The following is a 22,138-nucleotide window of genomic DNA, read 5'->3' on the forward strand; positions in this document are numbered from 1 at the left end:
TTAAACCAGCAAAAGTGCTCTTACCTCTACCTAGGATGGACCCCTATTGCTAACTTTTGTGGCTTTGCTTTTAAACGCAGAAGCTACGGGAGATAAGTTCAGCCCCTCAGACTCGTTAGTCCTAACGAGCAAACTGCACTTCCACTAAAGAGCCCCCCAACCTGCCACTCAAGCTCTTTCATTAGTGTAGCGTAAGTCCCAGCATATCCAGTTGACAGCCCAGATAAAGTCCTGGGGAAACACCCGCATCCATACACATTAAACCACTTTCACACACATTCACCAACACTCACACACTTTCACACTCATTCACCAACACTCACACACTTTCCCACTCATTCACCAACACTCACACACTTTCACACTCATTCACCAACACTCACCCACTTTCACACTCATTCACCAACACTCACACACTTTCACACACATTCACCAACACTCACACACTTTCACACTCATTCACCAACGCTCACACACTTTCACACTCATTCACCAACACTCACACACTTTCACACACATTCACCAACACTCACACACTTTCACACTCATTCACCAACACTCACACACTTTCACACACATTCACCAACACTCACACACTTTCACACTCATTCACCAACACTCACCCACTTTCACACTCATTCACCAACACTCACACACTTTCACACTCATTCACCAACACTCACACACTTTCACACTCATTCACCAACACACACACTTTCACACTCATTCACCAACACTCACACACTTTCACACTCATTCACCAACACTCACCCACTTTCACACTCATTCACCAACACTCACACACTTTCACACTCATTCACCAACACTCACACACTTTCACACACATTTGTCCGCTTTCAGTCACGTTCAGCCACTTCCACACAAATGACCGACCATCAACAAACATTAACAAGCACACGATCGCCCACTTCCACAAATAGACTTGGCTCATTCAAGTAAAACTGCACACATTAAACACACATTTTCAAAATGTATCTCCCTACACCAACACACAGCTACACTCCAAAACTCATGTTTTACACATGTGCGCAGAGACACGCAAACACATACAAACACACTTGGACAGAAACACAGACCACGTTCTAGTTACTCTCACCCTCAGAACCCAGCCCCTGCCTCTCTCATACTAAGCCAGCACAGCCGCGTAAAGGGCTGGGTGGCTGTTTCGTTGCTTGTCACGTTGACCTGGGGACCTCCAGGTGCAATCACTGCAAATCATCTTATCTGCTGTTGTCATCAGAGAGGCCCCAAACAGGTCCACATCACTCCATTTATCCAGATACCACAGGCACACACAACCACACACAGACCGCATCAGATAAGACCGCAGAACCACCACAGCGCTCTACACAATGAACAGACACACTAAAACTGTGGCAATTAAATCAATCTCCTAAACCACTGCGGCAATTTTAAATTCTCCGGGAGGGGCAGCAGCTCCATCAAAACACGCGGAGACAAACAGAAAATCAGTGGAAACAGAGATAATGTAGATGTTATCCAAGAATACTCCAGTCCTTGTAATCAAAACTGTGTGCGTTTACACAAAATGTCCTCAAGAGTTTATGAAAGCAATTGTATCTTTACGGGCATCTCTACTCCCAAGTGGAGGACCATTTTGAGAGTTTGGATTCCTCTCTGGAGAAAGCAGATCCAAGTGCAGGGTTGACTCATAACCTCAGAGACTGATGGTCAGGTTTGGATCACTTCTGGGAGCTACAGTATGACCAGATGGTCCAATTCTGAGCTGTGGTAACATGTCAATGGCTGCAATGGCTTTCCTCTCTAGTGCACCATCTCAACCACTGTAAATGAGATCAGATCTGTCAAGTAATGCACTAAACTATGAGCACGGCTTTCGTCTAGTTATTCCCTACCTGGCCTTGCACGGTGACGGGTAATATCTCTTTCCAAGCATTTCATACCACAATTCCATCTCTCAATTGTCCACCTGATTCATGTGGCAATATCTCAAGGTAAAGAGAAGGCTTCTGGGAGGTAGCCTGGCCTGCCCTTTAAAACGTGAGGAAGGCGATAACCAAGCAATCGGATTATCGCATCGCACACAAAAGGCAGCTTTTCACCGGGCAGAAAAGGAAGGACAATTCATGAAGAACAGTCGTTTCAGTCACGATATCAGGTGGCAAAATGGCCGTCTGAAAACAGCAGCCAACTTCAAATGCAGCCAGGTTAAGAATGAAGGTTTTTACGGGTCACTTTAAAGGTGGGCTCCCAGGGCCTTGGAAATTGATGGTCGATTGTTGAAGATGACAGCCACTTTAGACCCGTTCATGAGATACCTGACAAGGCAGACAAAGGAAAATTCTTCCCCATGCATTCACTACAATATGGTCCTTTTATAGTGAAGCCCTTTGAGCAAAAAGGGGAAAGAAAAAAAGTTTTCATTAATTAAAGATAGCTCAGGGCCAGGTGGATGGGCTTTTGCCTTTGTTGAAAGATCCACTGGTTATTATAAAAAATATATGACCTGCTTTGAACCTTTGGTTGCTCTTTAATGTTATCATATGACTCCAATGTTCAACTCAATTTCACAGCAGGCAATGATAGGCTCCGGTATACAATTTTAGATGCACTAACAATGTTTGTCTTTTATCAGTTGAGATGTTCACTAGATGTTAATTATGGAACTGGATACTAATAGGATCATTTCTTTGAGCACGGCAGACACCGTGTCTGTGGAACTTCTGAAAGTCTCTCCCTGTAGTTTTGCTTTAAAGCCAGGCTATTTTAATGACGCTTTTTTTCTAATCGTCTGACACGAAATGAAAGAGACTGCAAATTTAGAGTCTTTTGGACTGTCAAGACTGACGAGAGCCACAGTCAATTTGGTTCAAAGAAAGGCCATAATTCCAAGGACAAAGCAGAGTTAAACCAGAACAAAGTGAAGTGCTCAGATATTGATAATGTCAGCTTAACCACTCAACATCAATGATTTAAAAAGTAAGATAAAAAATAATAATAAGGAAATAAGCCCAGTTGTTGAAGTCAAGGAGCATGAAGGAGGGCTAATTGCAGGCTGAGAATATACGTGCTGCAGCAGAATATACAGATATTGTTTGTCGTCTTCATTGTTCCAGTGTTGACCCTGTTTTCTGAGCCTACGGCTTACGGCACCAATTCTCTTGCAGCTCTTCCCATCGCATCCTGGAACTCAGACCTTTTAAGTGTTGAAACGGAGCCAGTCTCCCATTGAGAAAGCTGAGGGGATAGGAACTCCTTCACACCATGCCTATGAGTCACCCTCTCGGTTTCTCTATGACGGCTGTCTAGAATGCTAAAACATATGATGGCGGCCTTCTTTTTTGTCTTTCCATGTACAATTCAAAAATAACTCTCCGCCCATTACTTTACATTACAGTTATTTATCTGATGATTTTATCCAAAGCGATTTACAGTCGATTAGACTAAGCAGGAGACAATCCCCTCTGGAGCAATGTGGGGTTACGGGCCATGCTCAAGGGCCCAACAGCTTTGCAGATCTTAACATGGCTACACCAGGGCTGCAACCACCAACCTTCCAGGTCCCGGTCATGTACCTTAGCCACAAGGCTACAGGCTGCCCCCCACCCATGCCCCCACCCCTCCTATAGAAATCTCTCCAACTGCTCCTTCCCAGACGTCCAGCGAAGTGCACTGGCTCGCCGAAGCAACAGGTCCTACTGTACTCACCGGGGTTCTGCTCAGACAATGGGTCTGCTGGAAGACGGGGGTCAAAGGGGCACGCTCACTTCCTTGCCCAGCGGAACCAGGGGGAGAGTTTGCACAAAGAGCCTCCTCTCTTTCCCTGGAGAACCTTCTCGGTGCCTTCGCCCAGCCCAGGCGCAGATACCATCCAGACAGACCCGCAGCTCCTGCGGTGCCAAGCCTGTCGTGCCCACACGCCCTACCCAGCCCCCATTGCCCCGGGGTGAGCGGTCACGGTCAGCGACTCCCGGGCCGCAAACAGAGCCAGGCCAACCGTGCAGGTGGGCGTCCTGGGCGGGCAGGACAATGTCTCCTTTCTCCCTGCAGCTGGGGAATCTGATACTGCAGGCAGAACACAAAAAGCCCCCTGCCCTCCCGTGGCTGTTTACCTCCTGAATTAGGGCCCAATTTAGCCATCAACATGAGGCTAATAAAGGAAACATACCCACAACCCCCATGAGGAAGACCACACTGAGTGAGTGTGTGTCTGTGTGGGTGTGTGTGTGTCTGTGTGTGTGAGTCTGTGTGTCTGTGTGTCTGTGTGTGTGAGTCTAGGGGGGGTCTGTAGTGGAGCACCTGGAGAGAGTTTTTCGAGCCCAGGCTTCATTCCCACGGAAGGGAAGTTTGCATAGGGCGTGGGACGGGGGGGATACTTCTCTCAACCTCTGATAAAGCTCTAATTATGAGTCCCACCAGTCTTTGATTGTGTACTGCAGATACTGTATGTTACTGTACAAACAAATTACTCCACAAACAAAGGGAGAGGGAGGCAGGGTCTCACAACGAGGACATCAGAGGTCCCAGCAACAAACCCGCGACCCTGGCCCCTCTGTGGGCAGCGGCTAGGAGGGGTTTTAAACTAAACATGGGACCTGCATTGCCCGACAGGACAATACAGAAACAAGCTTTCAGCCAGTGCAGGCAGTGACAACAATAAAAGTCTGAGGACTATATTTAACAGCTCTGGGAATTGTGGTAGGAGGCGGACAGGAACACTTTCAATGCACAGCGAAGGTCAACTGGGTTTAGCTTCCTCTGCAGACTCCGCGGCCTACAGGTTGCTTACCCCCTCCCGTCCTCCGAAAGCACCGAGATAAGCATTGTTTCCCAAAACAATGGGCCACTTCCAAAGGCATTTCAGCCTCCCAGACACCAGCTTTCATGTTGTTTATGGGCATTCGGTTGTAAACGTAGAAAAAATAAGTGTAGCGGGAAGGTGTTTAAAAAAAAAAAAAAAAAACTGGAACACAATGAGGTGATGTCACGAGGAGGGCGGAGCCTGGGCGGGGAAGGGGGCACGTATGCGCACAATCTCACGCGCTGCACGTGCCTCGTACCTTTTCATGTTTCTGAGGCTCTGTAATGGCTATTAATCAGCCTCGCTCAACACACCCAGAGGGAAGTAAGAGTCACTAATACAGCACACCGACGTCTAATAGACTGTAACAGCCACACAGTCTCTGCGGGTAGGGAGCTCTCTGGAAGCGGAGCGTGAGTCAGGCCGACTGCCGCGGCCCCATCTCTCCCTGCCTTTCATAACCGGCCCTGACACCTTATTGAACTAATGTATTTGATAGCTTCTCAAACTCTCTCATCCTCACGACTCTGCGGCCTCCGGTTACGTAACCACGTTTCTCTTCTCTCTCTCTGCCCTATATACAGTAGGAGTTGTGACTACACACAAGAATGTCGGGGGGAAAGGGAAAAAAAACAAAAACAAGACCCCTGTATTTTGTACCGTCTGGCGCTTAGGTTGGGGGTGGGGTCTGCAGTCGGACATTTCCCCCGTTAGAACCCAGCCAGAAAGGCGCGCGGTGAAAAATATGGCCGCTATCTGATGCGCTGTGAACCTGCTGCCGTCTCAACGAGAGGGTGGGGGGGGGGGGCTGCGGGGTGACCAGAACTGACAGGCCAGGCCCACATCGGCCCTCCCCGATCATGGGGACAGGTAGGGGTGCTTGGGCTGGAAGATTCAGACAAAACTACCCCTGTGTCTGACAAGGCATCAAAGCTGTCTTCTGGCATGCCTTGGCTGCACCCCTATGAGACACACATGAGTAAAACCAAGCCAGAGCAGGATCCTCTCCCCGTTCCATTAACGGAGCATGGAGTCAACAAGCAGCCCCGAGTCCTTTAGGGCGTGCAGGGATAACAAACTGCTCCCTCTGATAAGACCACTAGATGCACATGTGCACACATGAATATTCCTAAGTAACTACTTTCCTAAGCTTGCCAAGAGGGGGAAGCAAAGTCCTCCACGGCGGGGAGAAGCAGAAAATAGGCTGGCAATGTACTCTCATAGTTCAGAGTAAGCAGGTCCACTGACAACTCTGGCATGGCTTTCTAAAAGTGATTATAAGATCACTATAACAGTGAAGACTTAGCAAGACTATTGCCTAATTAATAAAACAGGGATTTAAGCAGACTTCTTGGGGCTAAATATTCCTGTATGACACCAGACAATTATAACAGCGTGAAAACTGATGTGCATTTGACAGTCTGATCCCCAGACAGTGCATTACTTAGCTACTCAGATGCCACCCTCAGATATGTTTGCACAAAACCTAAAATAATATAGAGATGTGCAATACAATCAACATAGAAATGAGAAAATGTGCACAATACCTGATCAAAATCAAAATGGCAAACATTAGCTAACGTTAGCTAACGCAACCATATTCTTTACAACCACTACCAACCACTTTAGCTAACAGTTTGAGAAGGTAGTGGGTGGCGAACAAAAATGGCTGCTGATGGGGAAAACACAGGGAGAGCCAATCAGCTAGCTGGTATTGTTAGATCAAAGTCACATCCATTTGTATTTAAAATGTGCTGGTGGCTAATTGTTCAACAGTAACTGTTTGCTGCAAACAACCCAGTGAATGTTCGCTGTCTTAAATGCACGTCAGGTAACACAAGCCCTAAAAGGTAAAGAGACCCATTGCATCACCACCGCCCTCCACCCCCCAACAATTTCACCAGTGCATGGGAGCAGACTTTATTGCAGCCAACAGCCGGGACTTTAATACGATCTCGATGGGTTGAAATGGGGCAACGTTGAGGGCACTAGGGTAGTCAGATATCAAATGGCTGATAAGAGTGCACTTAAAGAAAAGACAGCCAACTTAGTCTACCTGTTTAACCAAAGGTCACTATTACAACTTCAGGTATACAACTAATACAAGTCTAGTATTAATCTAAAGGTTTAGGCTCAAAAGTGTTAATAAATGTAAGCTTTTATTATGAAACAACATGAAAAAGTAAAATAATGCTCCTTTCTATGTTGTTTGTATGCTGGTAGGAACTATAAAGAGCAAATCCGACAAGTTCTTGCAGCACAAAGGGGGGGTACTGTCACTGCAGGCAATAATGGGAACTGCAATTAGGACAGGAACTCTCCCTGCACATCAAACTCACAGTATCGGCCGTCAAACTGCCTCAATCAGGCGTGACACAGAGAGACCTTACATTTCTGTTTCAGATTGTATTGTTGTTTACACCCAGGTATAAGCCGGCAACCTCTCAGTGAAGAATGAATTGAATCACTCCTGACTGGGCAAAATCCACACAAAATGGAACAAAAGAATTGTTTACCTGTTGATGTCTAAATTAAGACTTAAAAACTGAGTTTTCAGTCACATAAAACATCTGTAAAACAAATGATATTACTGATACAACTGTGTTTGAATGATTGCATGGATTTTAATGTAATAGTTTGGCTGCACAAACCTTCAGTGATGCTGGATCAGCCAGCGCAAGAGCTTGCCTCTTCAGTTCTGTGACTTTCATCTGACATTGTTTGCACAAGTTCCCCTTGAGGTCCCTTCTCTCGAAATGACCCGACTCCGATATGGTCACAGACCCGGCTCCCTCCGGGGGTGGCCGGCTGCCACACAGGGCTTCCTCCGCTGAATGGAGCCTCTTCCTGGGATTGAGTTCCAGCGAGAAGGGGGATTCTCTGCTGGGGCATCCTTCAACCTTGGCAGACAGAAAATAAAGTTAAACCTGAAAATAAACCGACTGTCAAAGTGAAACAGGGGACGTGCTGCGTTCAACGTATGAAATGATTGGAAACAGACATTAAATCCTATTCTAACTCATTATGAGAATGAGTTTTTAAAAATCCATAGTAGACTTTACCTTAACCCAAGGATCGATGCTTCAGGGCATGGTGGTATGCAAAATACTGTCACAGGTGGAATAGGCTAACCTTAATAACAGTCTTGGTTTCTTTTCACCCTTTATTATCAGTACTTACGGTAAACCTCCGGTGGTCAGGGTCCCGTCCTCGAGCATCCCCAAAATTCAGGTTCGTCCTCTCGGGTCTGAACATCCCGTCAAGTCCGTTTCTCGCAAGAGAATTTCTTGCAATATTGGTAGCTTTCGCTTGTGTCTTTAGATTAGGCTACTTATTACCGTTTCAAAACACGCTTTGGCTACTGGGTGTCGGTACAAAACATTTTATTGCATGCCTTAGAATTCTCCAACTTCGGTACTTGAACAGTTTCATTCCCATGTCGTTGTTATCTAGTAAAGTTTTAGCTGCGACTTCGTGGAGTGTTCTAATCTGGTCCCAGAAATGGGTGGAGCTCGCGCTCAGTACGTATACACAACTGCTTCATGGAGAGCGGCGTTGCACGGGTTTCTGAACTTAAACGTTGGCAGGAAATCTCACAACAGCGAGGTGTGTGCTTTGGAATTGTAGCTGGAACACGCATACATATTAGTAGGCTGTTCATCTGTACTATGCAGATATTATTTGGATTTAAGTACTAACGTTAGGCTAGTAGACGGCGACCAGTAAGGACTGTTTGAAACGGGTATCTAGTGCACGTTATAGAAAATAATTGTCTAGAGCGATTTGTTAGATCCATATGCTATCAAACCTTTCTTTTTAGATGTGATGTTGTGAGTATTTTGAAGGAAACGATATTCCATTTCCAATGTAGCCAAATCGAATATTCATGCACATAGATATGATAACTTATATGCACTTAGAGCATATGATTTGTAAACAATTCCCTGTTTGAATGTAGGTCCGTGTGAAATATCGTGTATGTTACAGGGAAACACCTGTTAACAGCGGAATACACCTATCAGCCTGGCCCAAGGTGTCTGTAAAAATAATTTGGCATAGCTATCTCTGTTGATGAATGGGGCATGCATCCGTTACTTAAGGAAAATGGGCTGGAAATGGTTGGTGCGTCGGATAAATGATTATTCAAGCTTTTAAATGGTTGCGTATAGGGTTCAATACCAAGGTATATTTTAAATGCGGTTGGAATGCATTTGCATTCATACGCCTGATTAATCGCGTGTAGACTGCGTATATTCTGTAGGTTACATTGCACAAAGGAAAGCTAAATGTTAGTTTTACATTTTAATTTTGATTCCATTTGTGAGTCTTAACTACTCAACCATCCATTAAACCGTCAATCATTCGAGTCTACACCTCATATCATAACCTATTTCCTACTTAATTTCCCTAACCAACTGCCTTTGCAAATGGTCAAAACAAACACACACACACACACCATGGAACGTTTATCAATCTATCCAGTGCTTTGTAGCATACAATGTGTGTTTAAAATAAACGGTCAGAGTAAGGAAACGATTTGGGGAAATATTTATTTTAGAACATTTTTCAACTATGTAGCCTACCGTTTCAGTTCGTGACAGACCTCGTTGTCTAAACGATTAAGGTTACAGTTACCACCTGATCTCATTTAAAAGTGAAGTAAGCGGTCCAGTCACCCTTGAGTCGAAGCAGTGATTATTATCCGCGGATCCCCGGTTCTCATTACTTTGGCGCCACCATCTGGTACTTTGGTAGAATACAGTAAAAAACATGAAAAATATGGGCTGTTTAATTATTTAATTTTTAAACTTCTAAATATTTCATGTAGATGATGTAAGGAACGGCAGCCACATGCGTTAGTTCCACATGTTAATTCATCTTCCCTCATATAACCCAGTTCCAATCCTTTGTGTGTTGGCGAGCCAGCAAAAGACATCCGTGCAACTGGTAACATAATTATATTTGGGGAGCACACCACTATTTAAGTTGATACAACCGAACGGTCCATCATACGAGGGAACTAAACTTAACTGAAACGTTTAGTGTAGCTGCTGATAATATATTTGTAATTTAATTGATGCCTTGAGCGCACAGTGAGGTTGGCTGCTTGATATATTGATGGTGATATATTAACCAAACATTACATTCCGTAGACATTTAAAGATCCCTTCATTACATATTTGCCCATTTATCCTGTAGAATTTTCCCGTTATAAAGTGTGATTTCCCGCCTACCTTCTATTACCGTCTCTTCCAGACATAGACACTCGTAGTCTGTGCGTTTGTCAGATTACTAATTTCAAAGACGTTACGATGTAATGTAGCGTATATAGCCTTCCACGGGAGAAAAAAAGTCTTAACTCGCTAAATAAGCTCAGTGTAGCTGAAATCATCCAGGACACATTAGGCTTCATATCAATGCAATTACATTTGATTTAAACTTTGCGGTCGCATATAGCCAGCATTAGACATGAGTAGTCTAAAACGCAGAGCGTTCGTTTTGTCTATTTTACAACGCAATATGCCATAAACAAAATATTTGCATTAATCTCAGAAATTGGAAAGTGAAAAGTACGGCGCAGTCTTTCAGAGTCGCTCTCTATAGGGCAGTCGCGTTAGTAATTCGGACTCTCGGCTATAGCCTACACTTTTCAATTGGTGGTTCTTCTTGAATAATAAAATGCTCTCAATTAGTGAACAGCTGTGCACGATTATTGTCTTTACACAGAAATAATCCAACCTCAGCCACCAAAATGAATCAAAATGGGACTTTGTTTTAAATATAGCCTATAATATATCTTGAGTTGTGTATAGAACGGTTTAACTATTTTAAAGCAAGGCAGGCACATCAAATGCCCGTCGTTCTGAAGTGGAAAGACTATGGCAACCCATTTACGTTGTTGGTATGAGTCCGCTGTTCTTGGTCCTGAACGTTCCAGTCCAGTCTGACATTGAAGCAACAGCAAGGAAACTGGTGTATTTAGCCTATAGCCAAATACACGTGTACCTTAGACCATAGTTCCCCTTTGATATTGAACACTAAAGTATTAAAGAACTGAGTTATTGAATAAGTGCCAACTTACTGGGTTGCGTTGTTTCGTACTGACATGCATAAAGTTATTCAAAGAGTTCCCCTTCTGCAGAGAGCTAATGTGTCGCCCACTTACCTTTGCTTTTCTTCTCAGAAGGTGACTTGTAAATCCAAAAATGATATCTGAGTCCACGAAAAACGTGCCCAGGTCAATCAGGCTGGGGTTCGGCTTGCCAGCCCCAGAGGACCCCGAAGACTTTTGTAAAGCCATGGTGGAAAATGTAACAGATCCTGTGCCAGATTTACATATTCCTTCTCACGGTCATTTTATTGAATGTTTCGTATGTTCACCAAACGTTGCATGTGGTCCAAATCCAAATCTTTTATTTTCTCCAAAAACATATACAAAATTGCGTATTAAGAACGTGTCTACTATCTTTCAGTACCACTCCCGTCAATGACCAAGGCAGCCTATGTACTTGAAAGAAGGTTTCCTGTGCCCAGTAGTCCACCCAGGCATTAAACCAACACAATCCATCAGTAAATCCCACGGATTTCTATTACATCACTTTTATTATCCGTCTTCCGACTTCTGATCATACTTCTGTCCACCGCCGCTGCAGGTCTCGAATGAAATCGTATGAGCTCACCGTTGACCACCTTTTTCTCCCCCCCTTTCTCCCTCCCTCTCCTGTTCACTCACTCAGATGCACAGACACACGCTTAGTCAGACCATCAGTTGCTCTACGCTGCACTCCATGACAGAGGCTCCGTACGTTCCCTGCTGTATGGATGCAATGTGCCAACTGGCTGATGCTCATTCCAGTCGGAATATTTTCTCATCGCCATTCAAGGTTAATTTTAGTTGTAGGCTACACTAAGCGCTGTTTGATAGTATATGACAGATACCTATATATTTTGGCAAGTGAATCGGGCTAACTTGTATCCAGGATATTGCAAATCTGTATTTCAAAAGGCAGGTTAAATCTTAGTTGTATTGGTAGCCTATATCTGTGTTGATTCCGCATCTGTGTGTAGCCTACCTCCTGGCACGTGGAAGAAGTCTCCCTGGAGTGCGCGGTCTGTCAGCCGAAATATGACGGCAAACCGGGATAAAAGTGCCTGGGGGTGTTGAACAGACACGCATAAGCTATTACACCAGAGAGAAAGAAATGCTAGACACCCAGACATAAAGTATTGTGATAATCAATTCAGAGTTACGTCTTTAAAACAAACCTATTTAAAGCCCTACTTTACTTTTATTTTTGAATATAGTAGCCTACACTGGAACCGGCAAATCGTTATAAGGGACGATTGCTCTACCCTATGTGTGCGTCGATATTTTGTTTTTTAGAAGGCACCGGTAAATAACAGAAATACATTGGGATATTAACGGTAAATCACTGATCCTCCTGATAAGGTTAGGCTTATTATAGAGAGTGAATATGTAATATTAACAGAAAACGGCACTTTGGTAATTCCCCGACCATCCTGGAATTATGCCTCGCCCAGCTGCTCTGAAGGAGCCACACGCCCTTCTCTCGGTTCTAGTCAAACAGTCGTCATGTGGAGGACATGACGACAGATGGACATTGGATTTTATTCAGGGAGACCGAGACCCTACTCCGATTTTTAAAGGAGCAATCGTATTCCCCACTAATTTGGTTAAATATCTATTTTGGTTTAAAATAATTATTTTTTATGACCTTACTATTAATTTCTGCCTTTAAAGGTCAGTAGTCCATTTCTGCGATGACAGTGTGATTAGCTGCGCAATGCTTTGGAAAAAGCTATGCGACTGTCTATGGGCATAGGCTTTATGGAATAGCATAATATACGTAGGCTATTATTCAATTGTAGCTCGAGTGACCAATGAAAATGGTTTCTGGATGGCATAATAATACAACCACGTTTGAATATAGTGCAATAAAGCCTAATTAACCGATTGTCTTAATTTGTCGCAGTCAATCGGGGGGTCTAAATCTCTTATAAGGCACAAGTGAAGATAAATCTGCAAGCTTTTCCTTCAATGGAGGCAAACGTTTATGATGCAAATTTATGCCACTTTTTAACGGGTCATGAATCAAGCATAACCGATGTTCTGTACTTTGCTTCGCATGGATGGCGCCTGCGCAAAGGCGGTCGTTAATGTGTAGTAGCCTATGATTTTGGACTGTCTTAAACATTCATCTACCGGAGGAACGTTTTCAACCCGAGAGAACCTTTATAGTGAACAGTGACTCTATCTCATTTCAGAGAGATCATCTTCTGAGATAGGCTATGTGCGTGAACTTTGTTCTAGTGTGTGTTAGGGGTAACTTTCATTGCAGGCTGGAGTGTAGGCTATCTGTTGTAATAACATGTGTCACGATTATTCATAAAATAAAGCCTACTGTAACATTATTCTTCAGTGAGTCTTGACACTTCCGGCAACTTAAGACTTCCCAAGTGCTTGTTCCAACTGAAGTAGTAGGCTACTCGTCTTCATGTTAGACCTGTATAGCGCTTTTTCACTTAACCTCTCTACCCTTGGACAAGAGACTTGTTCCGATTTATCTGGAAGTCCAGGTAGAATATTGCTAATTCAACCTGAAGCTTGCTTCCTCCAGCAGTCTTTGAAGGCCATCTAATATATTGCCGCTAAACTACAGCTGTATCTTAGATAAAACCTGAATTTGAGGAAACCTATCTCTGTGGGGTAAAATGCATGTTAGCCTCCCGAACATAAAGCCTAATATAGTAGACCAAGTCTATTATTCTTGCGCGCCTTGAAAGCGAAAATCAGACATTAGAGCTTGTCTCTTAATAAAAATCTTATCTTGTGGACACAGAGGACCCCGTTCCAGATAACCAGGCGGCCATTACCCACATAATAAACTAATTTCTGTCAAGCGGAGTATAATACACCGCTTCCTTCACATGTTCGGCAGGTTTGGTCCCGTTGATTGTTTACGGATTTAAATTGCACGTTATCTCCTTATAAGGTCCCTTCAAAGCTTTGATTAACTGCATATTCAGTGGATTTACAGGGGGTGTAGACTTTGTCTCGAATTACTCCTTTGTGAAGGTCATTTAGAGTTGAAACACACCACTACACAATCAAGTGTAGTTAATCAACTGTTGTATCCAACCCTACTGTTTATTATTGTCTTGCAATATCATTTAACTCTTCGTCGTTGCAGAATGTTTCTTATACTGATAAAAATGAACCGTGTTTTGGGTTTTAGCCATTTATATTATTATTTTTGGTCGACTTTATCTGAGTAAGCGGTTTTCAATTGGTCGCCTTTTAAATTCGCTTTCATATACTTATATAGAAGTAACACTCAAATAATCAACACTGCTTCATCAAATTAACCTCGTATTCAATTTTTAAAGAACACAGTTTGGTAGGCCTTATCTGAATGAATGACAAGATGTTGAAATCTATGATATCCAATGTGATTCGAGTGACATCATCAGAAGCCAACCAGTCCAGTGGTTGAATACACCAGTCTTTTTTAAACAAAGTTCGACATTTAGAAGCCTATTGGCATTATAAACCTACGTGTAATAAAAAGGTCCCCTTTAAAGATACATGCACCTAATACGCCCCCCCCCCCCCCACACACACACACACACACACACACACACATCCCACACCACACGCGCGCGCGCGCCCACACACGAACACCAATCATCAAACAACCAACGTGTACAAAACAAGCAATCCACAAGTCAACCATTCCCATTACGGGTTTGATTTTGGGGATTCACACGGGCTGTAGAACGGATAATTACAATCCGTTATAAAGATGATTTAACACGTCTACCGCCCCGCTGGAGGAGGCTGGGTCACCCCTGAATGCTGATGAAATTCCAAGGATGAAGTCCCATGAGACCCCCCACATCTGCCGCCCTTGCGAATACGGAAAGCGCTTTGGGCCTCTCATTAATATCTAGAAATATTTCGTACAACTTGCTAACCTTGCTAACCAGAACATTAAAGAAATTGTTTTGCTAACGAGCGGTCTAAGTCACGAGATCAAGCTAAAATAGTTTGATGCTCAATCTTTCTTAAATGATGGATGAAAAAAATATATAGGGTTTGGAATTTAATGAATAATTTATTTATACAACAAAGCCTGTGTGACGATCGTAAAGAGAGCAGCCTTTGATGTCTGAAAATGCAGTATTCCTGGCGGTAGCTAAACGAATTAAAGTGTAAATGTTTATGGTATATTATTGAATTAATATAAAGTAAATTCACAAATCACTAACAACTTCAGTTATAAATTGTATATTGGATGCAGTAAGTTAGAATTATATTTTATATAAACGGGAATAGTAAAAATCATATTGAGAACTCTAGAATTTTAATCCAGACTTGTGAGACGACTGTTTTTAACACTGAAGTGATTATTGTATCCTCATGGTTGACCTGCCTCAAAACATGATTTAGAGTTTAAGAACAATAGCTAAATGCCGATAGGTGGATAGACTGAGGGTTGCTAATGAAGGATCTAGATGTAATAGTTTGCTCAGTTGGCCATGTCCGAAAACTGCGTGGATCAACCACTTTCATCTTTTCAATTTCCATTAGCAATTTCCTATCTGCAATTCATGAAGAGGAAAGCAGTTCGTTGCGAGCAAGTCTCTCATCTCATGTCAGCATAATCTAGAGGTTTTAACCCCTGTGGCCTGGTTGGATGAACTTTACGCTCCAAGGCGTTTGGCATTTAAGCACCCTTTCAATTGCCTTGACTATTATATCCGGGCAACAACTTTTTCAAGGCTCCCTGCTACCCCATTGGTTTGAATAGTGTAAAAAAAACCCCACCAAACTACCTCTGTTTGATGCACAATCATTTTGTTTTGTGCAACAACTCTAATGTTGCCATTAAACAACGTAAGCAGTATGACATCACATCAGCAGCAGTCATGAATAAGAACTGGGGTCCGAGACGTGATATGATGGATAGGACTGAAATGGACTGGACGGGTTGCTTCAGTACCATGGACAGTGATCATACACAACTAGACTGAGATGTTTGCAGTTTATATGCAAACAATACGGGTGATCAGCTTCCGCACTTTAAATGAAAAGCAGATATTATTTTAACCATACATAAATGCCCAAATAAAAATGTTATACTTATGATTAGCAACTTGACATAATTTCATCGTTTGCAGGGAGACAGCAAAAAATCTATATTAATTAATTAATTAATTAAATTAAATAAGTGAGACACCCCACATTTAAAAGAGCATTTAACATTTTGCATTGTAACCTATCTCTTAAAATACGCAAGACATTAATTGGATTTGGGGTAGAATTCAACAGATTGGTTGGCCGTACGGGTGAACTGCTCATAACGCACTACCACCTGGTTCCGACAGATGATGCACTGGGCAGAAGGGGGCACTACTACTCCCAGTTTCGAATGGTTGTGAAACCACGCTGTTGCAATAAAATACACCCTAAACTTTATGCGAGAGAAAGAGAGAAATAGAGAAGGAGAGAGAGGGAGATAATAAAAAGCAAATCACTGCTCGAAAGATTTTTTCCAGCAATTTATATCGCTATTCTTCCAATAATACATACCCTTTTTAAGGACTTTTACAGACAAAAATATGATCAACTGGCGCGTTTCATTCCCATTTTTATCGGAACAAAATCTTCCTTTTGTTTCATATCCTCAATAATCTGAAAAGTCGACAAAACACAAGTAAGTACTAGCCTAATTCAGCGCCATTAGTTTCAACAATGTCGGATTTCACTGGCTTTCATCAGCGTTCTTTTTGTTTCTTCTTGGCCAGCCCATTTAGAAGCCTCCATCACTCTGATCAAGTGGTCCTAAACATTTCACAATTTTGGTAGAGAACTGTTGAACTGTTTAGAACCACTCCACCAAAGAGACAAATACATTTTCGATAGAAACTGACCGAATCTTCCCAACTCCATGCCTTGAATTCGAGTCTGTTCATAAAGACAAATAAAACAAATGAAGAAAATGGAACTTTAACTTAAGATACGAAATTAACGACACGCATCTATAGAAACATTTTCATGACTACATAGCCGGTTGCTTAATAGACCAAAATGTGCCAGCTTCAATTTAATAAAGATTTATCCGAAAATCCATATCTTTAAAATTCCATTCTAGTAATAATTTAAGTATTTACCTCGTTGAGTGGAAGAGATTCATTTGCAGTGTTGACACGTCAACTGTACTTCTTGTACTTGCCTCACCTCCTTATATACAGTATTGTTGTCGGTAGGCAGTGCACCGGGGCCCGATGATCCAGCGAGGAATGAAGGCCTTGCCGGTTTAACCGGATGAGCTGGGTCTCTGGCAGCCGGCACTCCGGAGACTCCACTGGAGGACGGAAGCCATGCGATTCGCTGCTTACCTGTCGGACTGGTCTGGGCGCGAAGACGCACCTGAAGGCCCGAGACAACCTACACCCTCCGAGTCTATAGTCACCAACAGGAAATATGGCACAAAGACAAAACGTTCTTTGGGACGAAGAGGACAGCATGATCTTTAGATAATAGATTGTCTTACTAATTTCATAAGTACAAATATAGAAAAAAGATAGCATTGGCTTCTGTTGGCATCGGCATCCAATATACATTACATCTGTCCTCCGTATTCTATAACTGTTGTTATAGCACATTTAACTATAATAAATAAGTAGGCTATGGTCATTGACACTTTGGCTTCCTTTAAGGATGAATGTATTATTAAGAGGGGAGAAACACACATTATGCCAGTCTCTTTCATAAATCAATGATTCATTGCGGTTCTAAAGTTTATGTTTTAGTTTGTGCAAAACACTCTTTCGCGTCACCCCTCTGTGATTGGCCAATTCTAATTCTCAAGTGCACGAAGGTACTGGCATTTATTATTCATAATTTCTGACAAATTTTGGAGCAGGAGATTTCAGTAAGCTAATGAAAATAACCTCCAGAAACACATTAAAATTCATACATACATTCATTGAGAAATATATTAGGTATTTATATATTATATATATATATATTTTTTTTTAACTTATTGGTCTTCTGTTGTGGTAGCCTATCCACTTAAAGATGTGACAAGATGTGTGCTCACTTGTAAGTCGCTTTGGATTAAAAGCGTCTGCCAAATGACTAAAATGTAAATGTAAATGTAATGCTCAAAGATCCTCTTGTAATGCATGGTTATTTGCATTACTGTCACTTTCCTGTCAGCTTTGACCAGTCTGGCCCTTCTCCTCTAACCTATGTCATTAACAATGCCTTTTTGCCCACAGAACTGCTGCTCACTGAATGCTTTTAGTTTTTCACACCATTCTCTGCGAACTCTAGAGACTGTTGTGTGTGATCACAGGGGATCTGCGGTTTCTAAGATACTGAAACAACCCTGTCTGGCTCTAACAATCATTCCACGGTCAAAGTCACTTAGATCACATTTGGTCTGAACAACAGCTGAACGTCTTGACCACATCTGCATGCTTTTATGAATTTAGTCGCTGCCACATGGTCAGCAGATTTAATGTTTGCATTAACAAGCTGGTGTACAGGTCTACCTAATAAATTGCTCACTGAGTGTATATGCTATTACAATGCATATGCTATGTTGTGGGAAATACATATTAACATTTTGCAGGTGGTGTCCTTCATTGAAATTGGATTATGAAACATTCTGTGTTCTGGTTGGGTAGCCAGATAACTTGCTAGAGATTGACCACTTGCTGAATTGATTTAGGATCTTTGAAGGCATCTGAATATCCCCAAGCAGTCAGCTCAACTGATGACTGTGCTGTTTGTCACACAGATCACTCCACAAGAAAAGGCCCAACACTCAAATTGGGGTACGAGGCTCTGAAAAAGGTTTAGCAGGCAGAAAATAAACCAGAACTGTTGAAGCTTGCCAGTGCTCAGTAATTCCAGGAAGCTACTCGAACATTTCTCTGCCAGGAACTGAGTGCTGTAAAGGCCCAGTAAAGATTAAAGTTGATGTTTACAGGGCTGTGGAGGGAAAGAGGAAATTGATTTTGTATTGGGTTTCTATGCCCTTGCCAGTCAGAAGCAAACACTTTTTCATTAAATAAGATGGTGGATTCCAGGGTACCGTGAGTCTCGCTCTGCTGCACTATAGCTGGGATGTACACACACACACACACACACACACACACACACACACACACTACAGTAGAATGAGCTTAGTTGAGCATAATTATATACAATGCTAAACTGACCCCATTCTGTCATTGATTACATTAGCAATTTCTTAATGTCAGTTATACAAAACCCAACAACTAATCCTCTTACTATAAATAAAGATTCAGAGGAAACGGCACTTACGTGTGTTTTGTGCATGAAAACTTACAGAAACAATAGAAAATGACACATATTATTCATAATAGTATTTATTTTTTTGTGCTTTTACATATCCAGTCGGTATTGTCGTTGCTAGGAAACGGTAGCTCTCACGGTCCAATCTCCAATCAGTTGTAAAACAAGTCCAAGAGGCGAAAGATCCCACGACAGCAAAGTCTGCAGAAAATTTGACTTTATTGTGGCACACGTGCACAAGAGCCGGTTCAAATCCTCAGTCCTTATCTCAACACAACCAATAGCTTTCTTGAAAACCATCATATGACTTGGCTATGTTACAGGTATTTACTTTTCAGTCCTAAAACCATTGTGGCGAATTGTCCCATTGATTTCCAAAACAAAGAAGGGTCTTATTACATACATCTTGCTTTATAGGCTGTGTCATCTAACAAACTGAAATCATTAACATGAAAAACATGTAACACGGTGCTATTCCCTATATAGTGTTTTCCAGAACTTTCTACGACCTATAGATCATTTTGGGTGCTTTCCACCTCATATTAATCATTTGACTTAACTTTGGATTACACAGGGGTCACTTATGCGTTTCTAACAACAATACTTATCAGTAATAAGTCATAAAGAGTATACAGATGTACTAAACAGCAGTCAAATCAAAATCATAGAAATTATATGATAGACATCAGTGAAAATATAACAATAAGTCATAGAAAGTATAGACACACTGAACAGCAGTAAAATCATAGAAAATATATAATAATATATAATATATAATCAGAGAAATCATTGAATATATAATACTGCATATCTGATCACTACTTTCTTCTAAGTGAATAAATGTAATTCTTTAACTTGCAGTCTTTGCTCTCTTTTCGACAGTGTACACTGTGGTTTCTTGCATTTTCATAAGCTCAGTTATACAAATGTTCTAGGTTCATTCAATTGAATAAAACAGCATACATATGACATGTTGATTACATGTTGTGTATACATATATATTGATACACTCTTAACATAAATCTTCGAGAGTGTTGAGGGAACCAGCTTGTTCATTAGGGCAGTCTGATTTTGATTTGTACTTTTAGGGGGGAATCTCTTGCTCTGTGAATTTTCCCTACAGTATCACAGAGTAACAATGAGTCACACATGACACAACACAGAGCACTCCCCTGTCCTATAACAATAAAGAACACATTTTACAAATTATTTAAATATTTGACGACATTCAAAGTCTAAACTGAACTAATGCAAAGTATTAAAGTGCAATATATTTTGGTAGAAGACCTGGGTATAATGGGTAGAAAAATATCCAGTACAGGACCCAGGGGGTTTTCACTGCTTTACAGAAACCAGCAGCCATTTTGAGTGTTCATGAATTTAATGGTAGCCGTTTTCTGTAAAGAAGTAAAAGAGCCCTGGGCTGACCTGACCAGCTCATACTGTTTATGAGAATACATTTGGTTGTCCTAGTGCTAAAATACATATCTTAATGTTATGCTCTTAATTATTACATCCTTATTTCCTACATACACCAATGAAACTTATATAACTTAAACTGACATATGAATCAATTAAACAAAACAAAACAAAGGGTAATACCTGACTTCATCCGGGTTGAATGCCCTTATTCAGGGGTAGAAATGTAAATTGAACATGAGTGTGAATTTGCAAGCTGCTGGTGATGTATTCATTTTGTGATACTATGACCCACTCACAGCACAACATGGGGAAACCTGAGGAGGCTGGCAATGGGTAGCAAGGCTGGGGATGGAGACAGGAATCTGCAGGACGGAATAGTAGGTAGCCTGGGACTGGACTCAGGCTATGGCAGAATTTAACATGGCCTAGCATAGACATGTAGGTGAAGAGGTGCGTGATGATGGACGGGTGGTAGAGGTAGGGAGGGAGGTAGAGAGAGAGAGAGAGATGGAGAGAGAGAGACATAGGGACGTCTGTAGGTTTCTGCGCTCAGATCTTTCTTGGACGTTCCATAAATTACAGGCCCCCATTCTGGAAAAAAAAGTCATACATTATCACAGTGGCAAAATTAAGATTTTAGCTTGATTATTTCCTGTCCATTATTCCCATTAACATTTGAGCATAAAACCAGTTACTGTATGCTAGCGATACTAATGGGCTGTGCTCAATGGGCTACATGCCAAAAAGTAACCTGAAGCACTTTGAATAGCAGGAGAACAGGACACATGCACACAAACCTAAGAGTGAACTGCATGATGTATGAGAGGAAGACAGTGTGCAAACAAACATGTCAGAATCTCAACCCATCAGGCCCCAGAGGGAAGAGGAGAGACTGGCCCACTCCTCCTCCACTGAAGGAACTGCTGAGCTTAGGGCCTGACGCAACCGCTTGGTTTTCCACTGCACAACCCAGGCTGCAGGGCAGAGGACCATCAAAGCACGCTCCTCAGACCCAAATCCAGCCCTGCTTTTCTTTGCTCCCGGGTAATTAACTGAACAATTGGTGCTACTGTGATTGGCCAGACTGAACTAGCTGCACCTCCAGTCTAGCATTTACATTTTACATTAAAATATTTTGTCATTTGGTAGACGCTTTTAATCCAAGTGCATAGGTTCTTCCACAAAACATAGCACTCCTCTCCCAGAAAGCTTTGGTGCCGACTGATGCCCTCACTAAACTCATTAATCCTTCCCCAGGCCAGCGGACAGGTTATTCCGCATTTCACCGCTCTTTTCTGGGCTCTGAGAATTACAATGGAAAACCATCTGAAGCTACGCTAGCGGCGTTCAGATTGGCGGTAGGGATGGGGGGGTGGTGGGATGTGCGAGCGCACGCAGGAATGAAATGAACGGAGCTAAAGCGTCGCTTCCTCAGGGAGATGGAAGGGAGAAGGTCACTAAGACTGTGTCAAATTCTGCAGGAGTCCCCCGTGTCCCTCAGAGAGTGATAAGGGCTCAACCGAGTGCCTCCGGATACATCTCGTGCACACAGCCGCACG

At 42.3% G+C, this 22,138-nt stretch overlaps 2 protein-coding genes across 2 annotated transcripts in view; both read right to left on the reverse strand.

Moving 5' to 3' along the window:
• The window catches only part of kif26ab (kinesin family member 26Ab), a 110,434-nt gene extending 99,329 nt beyond the window's left edge, over positions 1-11,105 (reverse strand). Inside the window, exons 1-3 of the mRNA XM_061216774.1 lie at positions 10,971-11,105; positions 7,585-7,704; positions 7,456-7,554 (exon numbers count right to left, since the gene is read on the reverse strand). Of these exons, the coding sequence (XP_061072758.1) occupies positions 7,456-7,554; positions 7,585-7,704; positions 10,971-11,105 (354 nt within the window). The remainder of the gene's footprint in view (positions 1-7,455; positions 7,555-7,584; positions 7,705-10,970) is intronic.
• An 8,252-nt stretch (positions 11,106-19,357) lies between these two features.
• Positions 19,358-22,138, reverse strand: part of aspg (asparaginase homolog (S. cerevisiae)) — a 33,435-nt gene continuing 30,654 nt past the window's right edge. The window contains exon 16 of the mRNA XM_061247627.1: positions 19,358-21,170. Coding sequence (XP_061103611.1) covers positions 21,156-21,170 — 15 coding nt within the window. The 3' untranslated portion in view covers positions 19,358-21,155. The remainder of the gene's footprint in view (positions 21,171-22,138) is intronic.

The sequence above is a fragment of the Conger conger genome, chromosome 1 (genome assembly GCF_963514075.1).
Source record: "Conger conger chromosome 1, fConCon1.1, whole genome shotgun sequence".
Lineage (NCBI taxonomy): Eukaryota > Metazoa > Chordata > Actinopteri > Anguilliformes > Congridae > Conger > Conger conger.